The 18,214-nt window shown below is 40.9% G+C and overlaps 2 protein-coding genes across 51 annotated transcripts in view; both read right to left on the minus strand.

The window, feature by feature from the left end:
• The window catches only part of LOC145789150 (uncharacterized), a 55,323-nt gene that overhangs the window by 9,259 nt on the left and 27,850 nt on the right, over positions 1-18,214 (minus strand). For 42 of the 50 annotated variants that reach the window (XM_082878595.1, XM_082878586.1, XM_082878594.1 and 39 more), the window contains 8 exons: positions 10,148-10,292; positions 5,118-5,222; positions 4,900-4,975; positions 4,132-4,226; positions 3,133-3,318; positions 2,331-2,400; positions 2,124-2,231; positions 1,672-1,758 (listed from right to left, as the gene is read on the minus strand). In XM_082878595.1, the coding sequence (XP_082734721.1) occupies positions 1,672-1,758; positions 2,124-2,231; positions 2,331-2,400; positions 3,133-3,281 (414 nt within the window). In that variant the 5' untranslated portion in view covers positions 3,282-3,318; positions 4,132-4,226; positions 4,900-4,975; positions 5,118-5,222; positions 10,148-10,292. Of the gene's footprint in view, positions 1-1,671; positions 1,759-2,123; positions 2,232-2,330; positions 2,401-3,132; positions 3,319-4,131; positions 4,227-4,376; positions 4,456-4,899; positions 4,976-5,117; positions 5,223-10,147; positions 16,395-18,214 lie in introns of those variants that run through there. The other 8 variants (XM_082878590.1, XM_082878588.1, XM_082878603.1 and 5 more) reach the window with 7 other exon arrangements.
• LOC145795948 (uncharacterized) lies at positions 17,026-17,691 on the minus strand. Its single transcript, XM_082880900.1, has 2 exons — positions 17,522-17,691; positions 17,026-17,272 (listed from the first exon to the last, which is right to left on the minus strand). Exons 1-2 carry the CDS (start codon positions 17,689-17,691, stop codon positions 17,026-17,028), a joined length of 417 nt encoding a protein of 138 aa, XP_082737026.1.

An 18,214-nucleotide genomic window follows, 5' to 3' on the forward strand; every position in this document is an offset into this window, starting at 1 on the left:
TAGAGGGAGATGGACAATACAATGGGTTCTCAGTCCTAGTTAATTGCATTACAGCATACATAAATAGGATAATTTTGGTACAAACAATACAATGGGTTCACTCACAAGATCACTCCATGCTTGAAGAAAAATCAATCAATTTCAAATTCATTGTTGATAAAAGTGCATTTAGTTAAAAATTTAAAAGAGCAACATATTCCAATAAAAGGAGGAAAAAATTTAAAAGACATTTTAATATATATTTAAAAGACAGATTTTAATATATATATATATAAATCGTTCAAGACAGATTTTAGGACTACAATCTATCATATACTCATATATATATATATATATATATAAATCCTTGAAGACTGATTTTAGGACAACAATCTATCATATATTTATTATATATAAATCCTTGAAGACTGATTTTAGGACAACAATCTATCATATATTTATCATATACTCATATATATATATATATATATATATATCGGTCTTCAAAATATCAGAGAGAGAGAGAAGTGAATGCCGTCGGTGGAAATCAATCGGTGGCGAGAGAGAGCGAGAGGAAGAGAGACGAAGACGAAAAGGAGGAGGAGGAGGAGGCGGCGGTGTGAGAGAGTTTGAGGGAGCGGGAGACATACCTCTGTTTTGCGCCGCTTGAGGCTGTGGATTGAGAAAGAGTGAGAGTGAGAGTGAAAGGGAGAGAGAGAGTTAGAGCTTATTTGTTTATTCAGTAAAAGGGTCGGTCCAGTCTTTAAAAAAAAAAAAAAAATTGAAAAATGCAAAACGACGTAGTTTCGTTTGCTAAGTTATTGGCGACAAAAATCCTTCGGTCGCCATAAGTACCGTTCATCTTTTCCGCGACTATTTCATTTCTGTCGCCAAAACTTTACAATCGGCAACCAAAATTTCGTCGCTATATGTTAATATGGTCGCGAAAATATTTTTGGCGCTCCCGCCCAAAAAATTAATTTGGCGCCAAACCTTTTAGCGACTAAAAATCTTAACTCGTCGCCAATAGTGTAATTTTTGGCGACTAACAATTAAATTGTCGCCGATCACATAAAATTGGCGACTAATTTCAGTTTGGTTGCTAAAAAATGTCGCCAAAAAAATGTTTTTTGTTGTAGTGTTTCATTATTTTTTTCACTGAAGGATTGGGCAATTAATGATCATCATGCAATGATGTACATATTCTTTCCTTTTTTTGGTGAGCATGCCTCTTCCTAATATCTTCAAAGAAAAAAACGAAAAAAAAAATCAAGTAACTTCATGGTGACATCATGACATGTGAGCCAAAGAAGTTCAAAACAGAGAGAGAGCTGTGATGAAAGAGCAAGTTGCATTACATGTATAAAACTAGGATTGCTGGATGGCAAACTAGAAGAGAATGATAATATGACTTCAACTTCATCAAGTAATGAAAGAAAACACTCAAGGAATGTGATGATGTTTGATAGTAACAAAAACTTCCCTTCCCTAGCTGTTATATATATTTAATTATTTATACATGTACATAACTTTTGGCAAGTTATGTAGGAAAAAAAATAAATATTTAACAACCTTAATTTAAATCGCTTTAGTGTTTGTTTGATTCAACATGACTTGGATGGCAAAGCATACATTAATATGATCTTTTGTGGGCATGGTTCCCAAAACAGGCATTTGTACAGCTTAAATCACCTGTAATATGAATAGAATGGGTGCCAACAACCATAGTTGACCGTCGACTCCAGCAGTTTCTCCCCAAACAACGTCCATTCTCCTAGCCTGCAATTAACAACGGGATCAAATGGTAAGAGTCATCCCAGACCTGCAGAGGAGAACAATTGCAATAAACATTATATGCCCACCAAAAAAAAGTTCTATCTGTATTTCAGTGGGCCATAAAAAACTAACACAGATCGGCTAGAAGACAAAAACATGGTTATTCCAACCAGCAGAAGCAAAAGAACTCATTGAAGTTCTGCAAACCATGCAGGACGACAAGGTTTCACAAAGAGCACACAACCAAGTGCTGACACACACGCAAAGTATACTGCAGAAAGAACTAAAGATAATAAAGGCAAAAATGAAGCATGCATAGAAATTCGTTGGTGAAAGGAGTTTTTTTTTTTTTTTCTTTTCAATTACACCTTGCCGAGTGCAATATGTGTACAAAGCCTTTGCCGTTGATATCTATTTTGTAGAAGCATTGCAACTCCTTGCATGATAGCCCATTGAAGGAACAATTGCACCCCTCTCTGCACAGTACATGTACAGTCTCACTCATTAAAAAAAAAAAAAACAAAACAAAACAAAACAAAACAAAATTTCAATATGCACTTAAGAAGGATAATAACCTGCTTCTGGGTCTCCCAAGTGAGACTGATAAGTGCCATGGCCATAGCGAAGTAGTGATATTTTATCCACCTACATCAGCACAAGTACAAGCATTAACATATTCTGTGGTTGTATGCATATTAATCTAGGAGGCAGATAAGAATCACAAAAAAAAATCCAATGCATTTTCACATATTCATCCAAGTTCTGACACAATTCGAAAAATAAAGAGAATGAGCCTGCCAGTTGAATAAAAAGCATGATATGAGTCCAGTAATATTGAACATGGCAGAAATTCGCTGGAATTAGAATGTAGTTGCTGCTGCTGCATATAAGAGAACAAGATACTGCCAAAAAAACTCAATTTAACAAAATTAAACATGTCTATTTGGAGTCAACTCAATGAATTCTTTTGCAACATGCAGCTCCATCTAGAGTAATATCCTCCTTTCATTATTGACAACCATTATTTTTTTCATATACTCTACCCTCTGTTCATTTTCTAATTCATTGCAATATGCAGTTTGACAACACACTGTATAAATTCATTTACTGAATATCATGCTATAATTTTAAGCATTGAAGTCAAAAGATTCTTCTGGCAACTCTATTTTATAGCATAAATTCATTGCCAATAAAATTGCATATTCACTTTCCCTCCTGAAAGGCATGGGAGATGAAATTACTAATGTCTGACTATGAAAATATGTTTTAAAAAAATCTCAATCACAAATACACAAATAGTTTAAATGATGAAGAATAAATGCAAGGCAATCTTAGCACAAAATTCAACTAAATGCATATAAGATCATATCAAATTACCATGGGCGAATATCACTTCCATTCACTCTAAGTATGTTCTCTCGCAAAGCCAAACCTGTGTAGAGAATTAACAACCATGCCTGAAAAACAAACTTACTTGGTAAGTCAACGAGAGATGGAAATAGCTGAACAAATGACCCAAGAGACATCAATGCTGGAAACACACTTAGAAACGATTTTTCAAATCTGCATCAAAAAAGAAAACAGAAAAAAAATATATGTATGAAAGTCAGTAATGCCCTTCACTGCAGATTGAGTCTACAGTATCTCCGAAAGCATTCTTTTAGATCTTCCTTTTTGAAATTAAACATATGTGTTTAGTTGTCAAAATTTCCGTCAAGCTCAATTAGTTTCAGTACGAAATTACAATACCATATTTTGTTCCAACAAGGTCGGGAAGGTGCATAATAACTTTAAACATACAAAATAAGATGTGGCACCACATAAGCAACACAATTTATTTCTGAAGTAGCATTGACAGGACAAAAATAAAATAAACTACAATTATGGATACCAATATATGAAGGGTCTTGTTAACAAGTGTCCCGGGGACACGAAAAGTAGACCCAAATTTTTTATTTGAAAACACAAGACACTTTTTATTAAATTCAATGCAGTTTTTATGGAAATTAATGCACTTCTTTTAACTGTTTGACCTATTTTCAAGACACTCCTTTATTTCAATTCCAATATCCAGCACTTTTGGCATTTGTCATATACAAATATCTCGAGGACACAACAATTGCACGAATTATAACTAAGATCATTCCAATAAAATAAATTAAATATATCTTTTAAGAACAGAACCAAAAAGATGACATGAGGAACTTAGCATTAATGGGAAAAACTACAAATGCAAGACTGATGTTAGAGGAGGATAAGTTACCAAAATATTTGATATACATGTTGCATACTTCTTTTCTACTTCTAAATCTGAAAATTCAGTCAAATAAAGAAACTAAACCCCAAGCAAAGAATCATGCCAATTTCAAATCATACCTGAGGGAGAAATGTAGGGAAATTAGTTAAAAGTTCTCTTGTTAAGATTTCGAAAGTCCAGTGTAGCTTCAGCAACAACAGGGTCTAAAAGTTCACTGCAATCAAACATTGGAAGAGTGATTTTCAAATACGATTTATCATATGATATGCCATCATAAATAGAGAATAATTGTTAGATGAAATCATAATTTCTTTTTTTCCCCATAAATAACTTATTGTGAAAGAAGGACTACAAACATCTTTACCAGCTCAAACATGAATGAATGAATAGGGTCTTTTAATTCGATGGACTCCTCTCCTCTTCAGGTGGGAAATTCTCCAAAACTGGTTTAAGACATTGGCCAATCACTTTAAAAACATTACCATTCTTGGGATTTTCAATCTGGGCCCCATGAGAAAAAACAGTTTTAACTATGAAACGGCCCAGTCCATCTAGATCTCAATTTACCAGGAAAAAAAATGTAGTCTAGTTTTATACAAAAGAACCTTTTGTGAAGGATTAACAATTCCTTTGAGTACAAATAATATTAACATTAAAAACATATCATATACAATGACACGGGGAGGACTAGTCAATCAACTAGATGTCCTTTTTTCTTCCAAAACAGCACACCTTTTCTGCTCCCTTATCGACAAAAATATGCAATCCTGCCTTTAGGCAATAGAAATATTATCCTTTATTTGATGAAAAGCTACAAATACAAGACCCTTGTGAGTAAAAAGGTATACATCTTATGTAGAGGGGTAGAAAATTAAGATAAAAATTACCATTTGTTTTGCTGAATTCGAGCAGCCCGAGCACCCTTGACAACATTGCGGTCAGATCTAGCGTTTTTGCTATTATCTAAGTCACCAAATATATATTTCATAAAAGGAACAAATAAAGAACAGAAGACGGGTAGTAATTAAAAGGAAAAACAAATAAGTATTTGAAGACCAAAATCAAAATATTAAAGGACTGGAGGTACAATGAAATCTTGTCTAACCTTTGAGAGAGGTTTTGTGGATGTTATGAGATGATTTAGAAGCATACCGAGTCTTATGGGCCTTGTTGAGCAATTGATATTGTTGAAGGCTCAAATGTAGTTTTTCTACAAATTTAAATTAAATTCATTAAATCACAATTAAATACAAATTGAGAGAATGAATATAATATCCAAAATTCATAGAACAACTATGTAATTTTAAGCATTCATCACACCTCCCAACCAACTTATTGCTAGAACCTAGCAATTAGGGTGACTAAAATAAAATCAAAAAGCAAAATAAAAGCAACAACTCTAAACCACTTCTGCAAGAAATCACGATTGAATTTAGCACATGCAACAAGCCCTTAATCCAAAAGGTTACCCCTCGTGGACGAGTAAAAGTCTCGTGAGGGTTTCCAAAGATGTTACCCACAAACATCCAAAAATTTCTTTACTAAAGGGATTTCTTTCATTCTCATGCCAAAGTTAAAGAACCAGCCATGAATTTCACAACCTTAACAAGATAATCAAAGTTCAAGATGCTAGCAGCAAATACAGATATCTCATGACATTCAAAATTTGGAGTGTGTGAAAAAAGTTTAGCAAACACAGACACAACCTTAGCCTTAAAGTGAAATATAACCCAAATCTCTTTTTGAAACATGCTTCGACTCAAATCTCACAAGTTATTGCACTCAACAAATAAATCACTCAGAATATGGTGCAAAAATTGCTCTCAATATATGCGAGTAGAACAATGTAAATCAAAGGCAAAATATCCCGCATACTAATTTTTTTGAAAAACGCTAATATGAAAGAATAAATAAATAGTCTAATGGGTGTGTTTGGTAACGTTTACGTTTTCAGTTTATATTTACAAAAATTTTATAAACTGATTTTTGTTTATTTTTAAAAAAACATAAACTATAAACGCGTTTGGTAATTGACAAAATGTTTAAAAAATTTTAAAAATATAAAAAAGAGTGAGAAATGGCAAGTGGTGGGTGGTGGTGGTGGTGGTGGGTAGCTGGTGGTGGCGGGTGGGTGGTGGTGGTGGTGGGTGGGTGGGTGACGGTGGCGGGTGGTAGTGAGTGGGAGGTGGTGGTGGCCGGTGGTGGATGGTGGTGGCAGGTGGGTGGCGGATGGCGGGTGGTGGTGGGTGGCGGGTGGTGGGTGGCCGATGGCGGGTGGTGGTGGGTGGGGGTGGGTGACGGTGGCGGGTGGTGGTGGTGGTGGTGGTGGCGGCAGTGGGCGGTGGCGGGTGATGGATGGTAGCGAGTGGGTGGTGGTGGTGGCGGCGGGTGGTGGGTGGTGGTAGCAAGTGGGTGGCGGATGGCGGGTAGGTGGCGTGTGGTGGTGGTGGTGGTGGTGGGTGGGAGGGTGACGGTGGCGGGTGGTAGGTGGTAGCGAGTGGGTGGTGGTGGTGGTGGCGGTGGCGGTGGTGGCGAGTGGGTGAGTGATGGTGGCGGGTGGTAAGTGGTAGCAAGTGGGTGGTGGTGGTGGGTGGTGGTGGCAGGTTGGTGGCGGGTGGCTGGTGGTGGCAGGTGGGTAGTGAGTGGGGGTGGCAAGTAAGTGGCGGTGGGCGGTGAATGGTAGTGGCAGGTGGTGGGTGGTGGCGGGTGGATGACAGGTGGGTGGTGGCGGTGGTGGTGGCGGCGAGCGGTAGGTGGTGGTGGTGGTGGTGGTGGTGGTGGCGAGCGGTGGGTGGTGGTGGCGAGTGGGTGGTAGGTTGGTGGGTGGTGGTAGCAGGTGGGTGGTGAGTGGTGAGTGGTGGTGGCAGGTGGTGGTGGAGGGTGGTGGGTGGTGGTGGCAGAAGACGGTGGTGAAAAATGGTGGCGGGTGGTGGCTAATGTTGGGTGATAAAAAAAAAAACTGAAAACAAAAAATGAAAACACATTTTTGGCCAAATTTATAAACTGAGACCACTGATTTATAAATCAAAAATTTTACCAAACAAGTTTTTATTTGAGTTTTTAAAATTTTTGTAAATACAAACAGAAAATTGAAAACGTAAGTGTTATCAAACGGCACCGAATTAAAATTTCTAGAGATATTACCCACAAATGTCAAAAAATTTGTTTACTCAAAGGATTTCTTTCGTTCTCATGCTAATGTTAAAGAACAAGTCATGAATTTCACAATCTTAACAAAATAATCAATCAAAGTTCAAGACACTAGCAGCAAGTAAAGATATCTCATGACATTCAGAATTTGGAGTGTGTGAAAAAGTTTAGCCAACACAGACACAACCTTAGCCTTAAAGTGAAATATAACCCAAATCTCTTTCTGAAACATGCTTCGACTCAAATCTCACCAGTTATTGCATTCAACAAATAAATCACTCAGAATATGGTGTGAAAATTACTCTCAATATATGCGAGTAGAATAATGTAAATCAAAGGCAAAATATCCCGCATACTAATTTTTTGAAAAAACGCTATAATGAAAGAATAAATAAATAGTCTCATGAATGGAATACCATATACTGAGAATTAAAATTACCATACCATCACGCCTATCCATCATGTTTACTTGTAAACTATACCACTCTCAAGATCAAATAGGACTTTTATTTGGTTGTAATGTTTGGGTCGAGGAATTACGAAAAAATAATAAAAACGCAAAGTTGAAAAAAAAAATGAATGTCTGAGACATTATTGGCATAAAAATAAGCTCTAATCTGAGAGATTATTGGCATAAAAATAAACACAGTTAGAGCATTATTCCAAATGTTTTGCTCTTTTTGTTACTTTTTTTTTTGTCTTTTTCAACTTCCTCCTCCTGCTTTTTTTTTTCTTTTCGTTTTGCCCCCCCCCCTCGTTGAACACAATTTATTTCTTCTTTTTTTTCCACCTTCTCTCCTTTTTTTACTTTTTTTTTTTTTCAAACAAATTTGCCATTGCCAAACTCAACTTACCCAACATATCTACAAAATTGAAAAGAAAGTATGGGTTGTGGGGTTAAACAAAGAAAGGCTAACATAAAGGCTCAAATTGGTTTTTAATGAAGTAATAATAAAGGAAAGAAAAATAAATAAAAGGCTCAATGAAACAAAGATGGCCTAAAATCATCTCTCAATTCATGATCTCAAGGGAATAAAAGTATGGTAACAAATTGATTTATCCTCAACATTTAACCAAAATTAAGAAATAATGAGACTAAACAACAAATTAATGCGCTTCCAAAGAAAATTAAGAGCAGCCACAACCCTCCAATAAAAGATTAGCACAAAACTCGTAGGCTCAAAAGTCTCCACTATCATTCTTCAAGATTTTCAAGTCATATCCACTTATCAACTAAAAATCATATTCATGTGGCTAAAGTGCAGTGCAATGATTTCCAAATACGAACACAAGGAATACTTTAACAAAGTAGCTAACATATCAAACTTCAACACAATTTCTTGAGTTAAAGCAATAAAATACTACAAGTATGCCGAATTACTCAATGCACAGAACAAAAGATTACCGTGCGCACTTTTTTTTTTTTTTTTAAACAAAACAACTAACTCATTGTAGCAAGCAACATATAAATTCTTCTCAAGATAAGTATTTTCTCCCCCCAACCTGAACGATGCATTGTCCTCGAGGGAGTAAAAGTATGATAACAAATTGATTTATTCTAAGCATTCAACCAAAAATGAAAAAATAATGAGACTAAACAATAAATTAATGCGTTTCCAAAGAAAAATTAAGAGTAGATGTATAATAACTCTCCAATAAATGATTGGCACAAAACTCACAGGGTTAAAAGTCGCTACTATCATTCTTCAAGATTTTCAAGTCATATCCACTTATCAACTAAAAATCATATTCATGTGGTAGAAGTGTAGTGCAATGATTTCCAAATATGAACACATGGAATGCTGTAACAAAGTAGCTAGCATATCAAACTTCAACACAATTCTCAGTTAAAGCAATAAAATACCACAAGTATGCCCAATCACCCAATGTATAGAACAAAAGATTACCATGAGCACTAACTTTTTTTTTTAAAAAAACAAAACAACTAACTCATAGCAACAAGCAAATATATAAATTCTTCTCAAAATAAGTATTTTCTGCCCCCAACCTAAACGATGCATTGTCCTGAATGTAAAAAATAAAATCAAAAAGTATAGCAGATTACCTTAAATGATTAACCATGTCTATATGTGTCATTGCCCGCAAGGGGTTAGCGCCAAAAACACAAAGGAAAAAAAAAAATACAAACGAAAAACTAACTGCTCCTAAAAGTAAAATTATTTTGAATAATATGCACAAACCGGTTCCTCAAAATAATTCTGATCAATTATTCTGAACAACTTTTTGAATGAAGTAAAGGAAGTTGGAATTGTCAATCTCTAATTATCTAAAAACTATGAAAAGTGAGTTTTTGGTTTCTATAACCCATCACAACAAATGAAATACAAAATTCCAACAAAATTTCCACAAAAGAAAAGATAAAATTGCATAAGATAATATATGTATTAGCAGTTCGCTCTTTGCATGTTTTTTCCACATGAAACTATAAACAAAGTTTTTTTTTTTTTCCATTTCTTATTTCCTTCTCATACAAGATCCGCAAGATGCTTATCAAATATAGCTCGAATTATTGGAAAGGAATTTCCAAACCTCACACATATGTGGGAACACTGTAGCAATCAAAGTCAAATACTACATAGTATCAATATAAATAAATTATATATAACCACGTATATCAATATAAGCAATTGTCCTATTTTTGTTTCATCGTAGAGTAACAGAAAAATGCGTCATTTCAATACATTATGTAAACAAAAACATAGACGAACTACTCAATTCTCAATTCAACAGGACACCCAATTTTCAAACAACACAATTCAAATAATTTTGGTTGAAACTTATATTAAATTGTATGAATCGAATCGTGCATCATACAATTCTAACACCATACTAATTGGAACATGTAGAAGCCGTGTCAACAGAATAATTTTGATCTTTTACTCATGAAATACGATATCCATTTCCAAGAAATTGTAGCAATGTAAGTGAATTTATTCTTGAGTGACAACTGAGATTAGAAATTACCTGGTTGTCAACTCTGCCAGCTGGTGTAGGAGGCAAGGCGAGATCTGCTTCCAGATCGAGTTGAAGATATGCGGGCACGCCCATCACCTTCTATCTCCATGCCCATGTCAACTTCCAAAGAATGACGCTTTGCATCACAATGACGCTTTGCATCACAACATCGAAAAGGATAAATGAAAAAAATAAAAACCAAAAAAAACCTACGCCCAATTTAGTCTCCATTTCCAAGATGATAGTGGTGTTGGTGGTAGATAGTGGCATGTATATAATATGATAGTGGTGTTGGTGGTAGATAGTGGCATGTATATAATATGATAGTGGTAGATAGTGGTAATATATAATATGTAAGTGGCATATAATGGGTTATAATGATGTTTGTAATATCTCCTATATAAGGAGTGTCATTTGGTCTTGTAAGATAAGAAGTTTTGAATATAACAGAAATATATTCCTTCTTCCTCATATTTTCGGAGTTCTTCTTCCTCATATTTTCTAAGTGATGGACATTCACCCATAAGCATATTTAATAATCAAACTCATATTATGCATAAAATGCTATATGACATCTGTGAATCTGTCTAAGGACAAAAAGACAGTAGGGTGCCAATGGGTATTTACAGTGAAGTGCAAAGCTGATGGTAGCGTGGAAAGATATAAGGTGAGACTCGTGGCAAAAAGGTTTACACAAACCCTCGGGATTGACTACCAAGAAACCTTTGCTCCAGTTGTCAAGATGAACTCAATTCGGGTTTTACTATCACTAGCAGTTAATTCTAGCTGGCCTCAACATCAATTAAATGTAAAAAATGCCTTCTTAAATGGAAATCTAGAAGAAGTCTATATGAACCTACCTCCAGGTTTTGAAAAGAAGTTTGGTATAGATAAAGTCTGCAAATTAAACAAGTCTCTATACGGCCTCAAACAATCCCCAAGGGCGTGGTTTGAACGCTTTGGGAAGGTTGTAAAAAACCTTGGATACAGTTAAAGCCAAGCAGACCATACTATGTTCTATAAACACTCAAGAGAAGGTAAAGTAGCTATCTTGATTGTTTATGTAGATGACATAATTCTAATAGGTAATGATAGTGCCGAATCGAAAAAGTCAAAGAAGGGACTTGCTAAAGATTTTGAGATAAAGGTCCTGGAGCACTAAGATACTTCCTTGGAATGGAGTTCTAGATCTAAGGAGGGCATTTTTGTCACTCAGCGCAAGTACACAATTGACTTGCTCAAAAAAACAGGCTTGCTCGGATGTAAAGCTGCTGAAACACCAACCGAGCTCAACTTGAAGCTACAGCATGCTAGAATTGAAGATGTGGTGAATATAGACCAGTTTCAGAGACCTGTTGGAAGACTGATATACCAATCTCACACACGTCCCAACATAGCATTCGCAGTAAGCAGAGTAAGCCAATTCATGCATTCACCAAGAAAGGAGAACTTTGAAGAAGCATACAGGATCCTAAGGTATCTAAAGGGAACTCCTGATAAAGGCTTGATATTTAAAAAACAAGGACATCTTCAAGTGGAAGTACATACAGATGCAAATTGGGTTGGAGGCATCACTAACCGAAAACCACATTCCTCGGACTTTTTACATTTACTTTGGTAATCACATAACCTTTTTTCTTTTCAAGGCCCACCGGCCAAACCACCGGCCCCAGAGGTTCTTCTACTGCCATTGGAATTTCCTCAGATTCAGACGACGACAACGACGATGACCTTCCCATTGCTACAAGGGTCACAAGGTTCAGGACCAACAGGGCAGTACTTCCAGATGTTGAAGAAGAACCAAGTGCTAGGGCCGCACCAACTACTAAGGCTGAACCAGTTGTGGAGGCCGCAGAAAATGAAGTTCCCCCTGCTGTGAAAGTTGTTGTGGGCGGCCTAGTTGGAGCGTGCAGAGCCTCCAAACCCCGCTGATTCTGTGCACTCCGACCGTTCCTTTGTCGGCAGTACTTCTAGATGTTGAAGAAAAACCAAGTGCTGGGGCCCCACCAACTACTGAGGCTGAGCCAGTTGTGGAGGCTGCAGAAAATGAAGTTCCCCTTGCTGTGGAAGTTGTTGCGGGCGGCCTAGTTGGAGGGTGCAGAGCCTCCAAACCTCGCTAATTCTGTGCACTCCAACCGTTCCTCTGTCGGCGGAGAGGATTTTTTCCCAGAGACCCCAAGGGAAGATAGCGGCATGAGAGAGCTGCTAGAAGTTGCACCACCTCTCTTTGGAACTACATCTGGTGGTTCCTCCCAGTCTACTGAGTCTCCATTGGTTTAGCAGACCCCACTTCCGAACGCCCAAGTGGCTAAGGAGAGTGCAAGTGTAGCGACTGCTTTCACTGTTCCTGCTGTAGCCCCTTTAAATTTGGACCGACTTGCAGAGGTAGCTGTCACTTTAGCCACCCACATTGTTATTGCTGTCGCTGGGACCTCTGACCTAGTTGCTTTGGCAACCTTTGAACAGCTGGCAGACTTGTACCCCACTCACTTTCCGGAAGTGCCAGCTGACCTTGGGGTATCCCAAAATTTTTATACTGGAATGGATACCACTGCTGTTCCAGATCTGAACGTTGGAGACTACCAGATGGATGACCTCTTTTCGGAGCGACATGACGGTGCAGGCATCTTTAGTCTTTCTCGCAAGGCTAGTTCACCCGGTTGCCAATGCTGCATCTACCCATTCCAATGCTGCTGGGCAATCATCTTCAGGGGAAGTGCGTCGTCCTTAGACCTTTGGTCCCTCCACCAGGCTCCCTCCAATGATTGAAGTTTGCAGGGGTGTGAGGGAGTCCCCTCAGCCCTCAGAAAAAGTTTCTTTTCTAAGTTACTGGGTCTCCTCCGCAGCTGCTCCCACTCTCGCCCCGCATCCAGGAGCTGCACCTCGGCACCTTTCTTGCTTTTAACGTTCCTGGATCTATGGTGCAGACAGCACTGCTGGAGTCACTCGCCAGCTTCATTTGCGACCTTACTACAAAGAAGATTATGACCACCCCTAGCAAGTTCGTGGAAAGTGCCGCACTTTCCAAAGTCTTCTTTACTTTTCTTTATACTTCCTTATGGCCCGCACAAGGTTTCTACCCGACAGGGCTGACCCACCCCCTACTGAGTGGAGGAGGAGGGCCTCATACTTCGGAAGGCTAGCTGACCCTTTCTGGAAAGCCGTTGACTTCTTCGTTCCTGATGCCCTTCCTTTGGGGGAGCCTCTGCTTCCTTTTAGTGAGGCTGCTTTGGATGATGCTGACATGGTGAACCCAGTTTCTGTGCTGAGGTTTCACGTGGAGCGTGGTGACTTTTCCCATTCATACATCTACTATCGCACTCACTCAGGCCCTTCAACAGGCTGGTCCCTCTGGGTTGATGACATCATTGCAGATGGTGGGTTCGAGCAGCAATTACGGGATGTTCGTCTCTACAATGCCGTTTCGATTTCGAGAGTGTTATCAGTGCGCAAAGTACAGACCAACACTGATATGGTTGTCTCTCGCTGGAGCCGTGACGCTCACACTTTTTCTTTGGCATGGGGGGAGATAACTCTAACCCTCGAAGATGTTGCCGTCCTTCTACGCTTGAGCACTCGTGGAGATCACCTCTTCGATCCAGCGTCCCTAACTCCTGCAAAAGAAGTTTCTGTCACTGCCCTCCAAGGAGCCTTTCGAGAGGCGTGGAAGTATGGCTCTTGGTCTGATCTTAGGACAGGGGAACTACTCCAGGAGAGGCCCAAGAGGGACAAAACCTCTTATCTTTCTGGCTAAAGCATTTCTTCAAGGACCTGCAACCAGTTATGACCGACATCACAAAGGAGAGTCGCAACTCTGCAGTTGGGCCAGGCTACCGCAGCGACTTGTACTTGGCCGCCTTCGTCAGTTACTTCATTTTTTTTTTTTGTTCTCCCCAACAACCCTACTAAGAGTATTAACCCTTTCGTGTTCCCTTTGGTTATCAAACTTTGCAGCGGCAACCAAATCCCTCTGGCCCCCCTCTTCTTGGGGAACTTATACTTCCACCTTGATCTCATCCATTCGGACATAGAGCAATCCATGGGCCCACTATGATGTGTAGAGCTTTGTACACACTCAGTTCCTGACCACTTTCTTCTATGAGAGATTCCCTGCCACGGGCCCCGTCCCTAAAGAACATGAGCCTTTCTTCACAGACGAAGTTCTTGATGCAGAGGGTCGTCCTGTTCTAGATGCAAAAGGTCGACCTGTTAAGAGGCAAGTGCGCCACTCCCTTCCTCCCTCACATCTCTCGGTGGTCTGGTCATGGCACGAACAGACCTTTTGCAGATTATGAAGACCGCATAGAGGAATGTGTGTTCCGCCCTTTCACTCAGCTTCTTTCAGGCATTTATGTGGTTCCATTCTATTTTTCCGAGGCTCGCCATGTTGATTTCTCCCTCAACAGTGTCCAGGCCAACTCCCTTCTTATTTGCTGCTATGATACGCCCCGGATTTCTACCCTTGTGGAACGAGGAGGGCATGTCCAGCGTCATCTATTGACCGGACAGGGTCCCTGAGCAGTTCGGCATGGATCAAGGCGTCCCACATGCCCCTCCGCTTCAGACTGATTACCACCAGAGCTTTCAGCGATCTGCCCGTGATTATACCGCTCTACTTGTGGAGGGCTTAGGCTTCATGGAGCTACCCTCACTTGGAAGAGAAGGCGCCTTTACTCCCAATAAAAGGTTGTTCTGGCTCCACAAACTCAATTGTTTCTTCAACTTTTGCAACAGTGCTCCCGTAGTCCCTACGATGGAACCCATCCCGCAGCCTGACTTATCTCTTCGTCTGCCCTCTGGCCGAGGGAAACAGACCAGTATATTCTGTCGCTTCAAGCTTCTATCCCTGACTACCGTGGAGAAGCCTCACCCGTTTGGAGCAAATTGCTCCCCCTCAAGTCCGCACGACAGTTACAGACGACCCGCTCCAGACTAAGGGCAGCCCAAGAGGCAGCAGCATCGGTTGCCGAGGCACGTGCCTCACCAAATAAGAAGAGACTTCGAAACATATCCATGCTTAGAAAATATTTTGCATTGCTTCCTTGGACTTCTTACATTTACTTTGGTAATCACATAACCATTTTTCTTTTCAGGGCCCACCGGCCATGCCACCGACCCCAGAGGTTCTTCTACTGCCATCGGACTTTCCTCAGATTCAGACGACGACAATGACGACGACCTTCCCACTGCTACAAGCGTCACAAGGTTCAGGACCCGCAGGGCAGTACTTCCAGATGTTTAAAGAAGAACCAAGTTCTAGGGCCGCACCAACTACTGAGGCTGAGCCAGTTGTGGAGGCTGCAGAAAATGAAGTTCCCCCTGCTGTGGAAGTTGTTGCGGGCGGCCTAGTTGCTGAGGGTGCAGAGCCTCCAAACCCCGCTGATTCTGTGCACTCCGACCGTTCCTCTGTCGGCGGAGATGATTTTTTCCCCGAGACCCCAAGGGAAGATACCAGCATGAGAGAGCCACTGGAAGTCGCACCACCTCCCTTTAGAGCTGCATCTAGTGGTTCCTCCCAGTCCACTGAGTCTCCATTGGTTCAGCAGACCCCACTTCCGAACGCCCAAGTGGCGAAGAAGAGTGCAAGTGTAGCGGCTACTTCCACTGTTCCTGCTGTGACCCCTCTAAATTTGGACCGACTTGCAGAGGTGACTGTCACTTTAGCCCCCCACACTGTTACTGCTGTCGCTAGGACCTCTAACCCAGTTGCTTTGGCAATCTCTCAACAGCTAGCAAACTTGTACCCCACTCACTTTTCGGAAGTGCCAACTGACCTTGGGGTATCCCAAGATTTTTATACTATGATGGATACAACTACTATTCCAGATCTGAACGTTGGAGACTACCAGATGGATAACCTCTTTTCGGAGGCGACATGACGGTGCAGGCAGCTTCAGTCTTTCTCGCGAGGCTAGTTCACCCAGTCGCCAACGCTGCATCTACCTATTCCAATGCCGCTGGGCAATCAATTTCAGGGGAAGTGCGTCGTCCTCAAACCCTTGGTTGCTCCACTAGTCTCCCTCCAGTGATTGAAGCTACCGGGGGTGTGAGGAAGTCCCCTCAGCCCTCAGAGAAAATTTCTTTTCTAAGTTACTGGGTCTCCACCGCAGCTGCTTCCACTCTAGCCCCGCATCCAGGCGCTGCACCCCGGCACCTTTCCTATCTTTAAACGTTCCTGGATCTATGGCGCAGACAACACTTCTGGAGTCACTCGCCAGCTTCATTTGCGACCTTGCTACTAAGAAGATTCTGACCACCCCTAGCAAGTTCGTGGAAAGTGCCGAGGCAAACCAGAGCGGCTTTGAGAGGAACGGTTTGGGGGATAGGCTTCAGGCAGTCAATGGTTTCCTCGAGCATGCAGACAACGTGGCGATGATAGGGCCAGTTTTGAACCCATCATCTACTCTTATCAACTTGTAGTACCCGCTGTTGCTTGTCTCAGCAACTTTGTAAGGGCTTTTCCATCTTGGTGAGAACTTGGGAATTTGTTGCCCCCGCATGATTGCGTCCACTGTCTTCCGTACCAAGTCCCCTTTATTGAACTTCTTGTGCTGAACAGATTGATTGTAGGCACGAGCTACGGATTGATGATACTTTTCCATTGCCCTCGAGGCCCGATCTCTTCTTTTGAATGTCATTCTTTCTGCTATCTGGAACTAAGTGTGCTGACAGCCATTCTTGCTGAGGGTACTGCCAACTCAACTAGTAACACAGCTTCGGACCCGTACACTAGGGAAAATGGGGTTGCCTGAGTTAGCTTTCTCTGACGTTCTATACGCCCAGAGTGCTACGGGGAGTCGTTCAGACCAAGTGCCCCCTGCTTCATCCATCATTTTACTCAATATTCGGATGATGGTTTTGTTGGTCGCCTCAGCTTGTCCACTCCCTTAGGGGTAGTATGGACTAGATTTGTGCTGCTTGATCTGGTAGGCGTTCAGAAGACTTCCCACATGACGATTTACAAAGAGAGTTCCATTGTCGAACAACATTACTTTTGGTATGCCAAACCTACAGATTATGCTTTCTCTGATGAAGTTGGCTACTCTTGCCCCATCTGCCTTCCTCATCGGTATAGCCTCCACCCACTTGGTACTAACTTCAGTCGCTGCAATCTGTGGCCTTTCGATTGCTGCGCTGTCAAATGCCCAAGTATGGAACAGGTAAGGGTCTTGATGTTGTGCAGCTCAACCGCCGGTGCATGTATCAAGTTCCCAAACTTCTGGCAAGATTGGCATCTCATTACAAAGTTTTTAGCTTCTTTTTCCATTGTCGGCCAGTAGTAGCCGAGGTGAATGAGATGTCCATATAATCCTTGATGTTGTGGGCTTCCCTCGGCACCTCATTTGCCTTATCCTTTGGTCAAGGAGGAAGCGGAGGGCCTACCTCTTAACTCTGATTGCATCGGTTTTGTTCTCAGGCAGTGTGCCATTTCCAAGGTAGTCGACATATGGCTGCCTCCATTCTTCACTGCTTAAGAAATGGGCTTTCTCTTCCTTAGGATGGGATTGGCATTTTGCACATTGCCTCTGCAACTCAGTACTTTCCTTTTCCATCTCTGGCCAGTAATACCCTTGCCTCTATATCCATCGGTATAGACTGATATCTCCATCTCCACGAGACTTAGCATGGATCTGCTTAAGTCTGTAAGTAGCTTCTTGTCTACCGACGCACCTTGCTAGCAAGTTATTGGCACCACGAAAATAACTCTCCTCTGAGGAGCAGAAATTATGCAAGTTCTGCTGGTCTGATTATTCCCTGGCCTGTTTTCAACTGTTCTGTTGGATTATATACGCTTTCTATCCCTCAGCATCTTGCTCTGTATGTTCTTCGGCTAACACTACTGGTGTTGTTCTTTTCTCGATGACGATGGCTATACTATTATCTGGTATATCCACCTTTGCCCCCAGTGTAGCCAAGGCATCGGGGAAACGGTTATGTGTTCGAGGGGTATGCTAGATTTGGACATCATCAAATTGAGGGAGCAACCCTTGAACCACAGTGCGATACGGGCCCAACAGAGGCTCCTTTAAGGCGAAATCACCCATTCTTTGCCTGACAACTAACTCGGAGTCACCC

This window comes from Camellia sinensis, chromosome 7 (assembly GCF_055761805.1).
Source record: "Camellia sinensis isolate YWXY chromosome 7, ASM5576180v1, whole genome shotgun sequence".
NCBI lineage: Eukaryota > Viridiplantae > Streptophyta > Magnoliopsida > Ericales > Theaceae > Camellia > Camellia sinensis.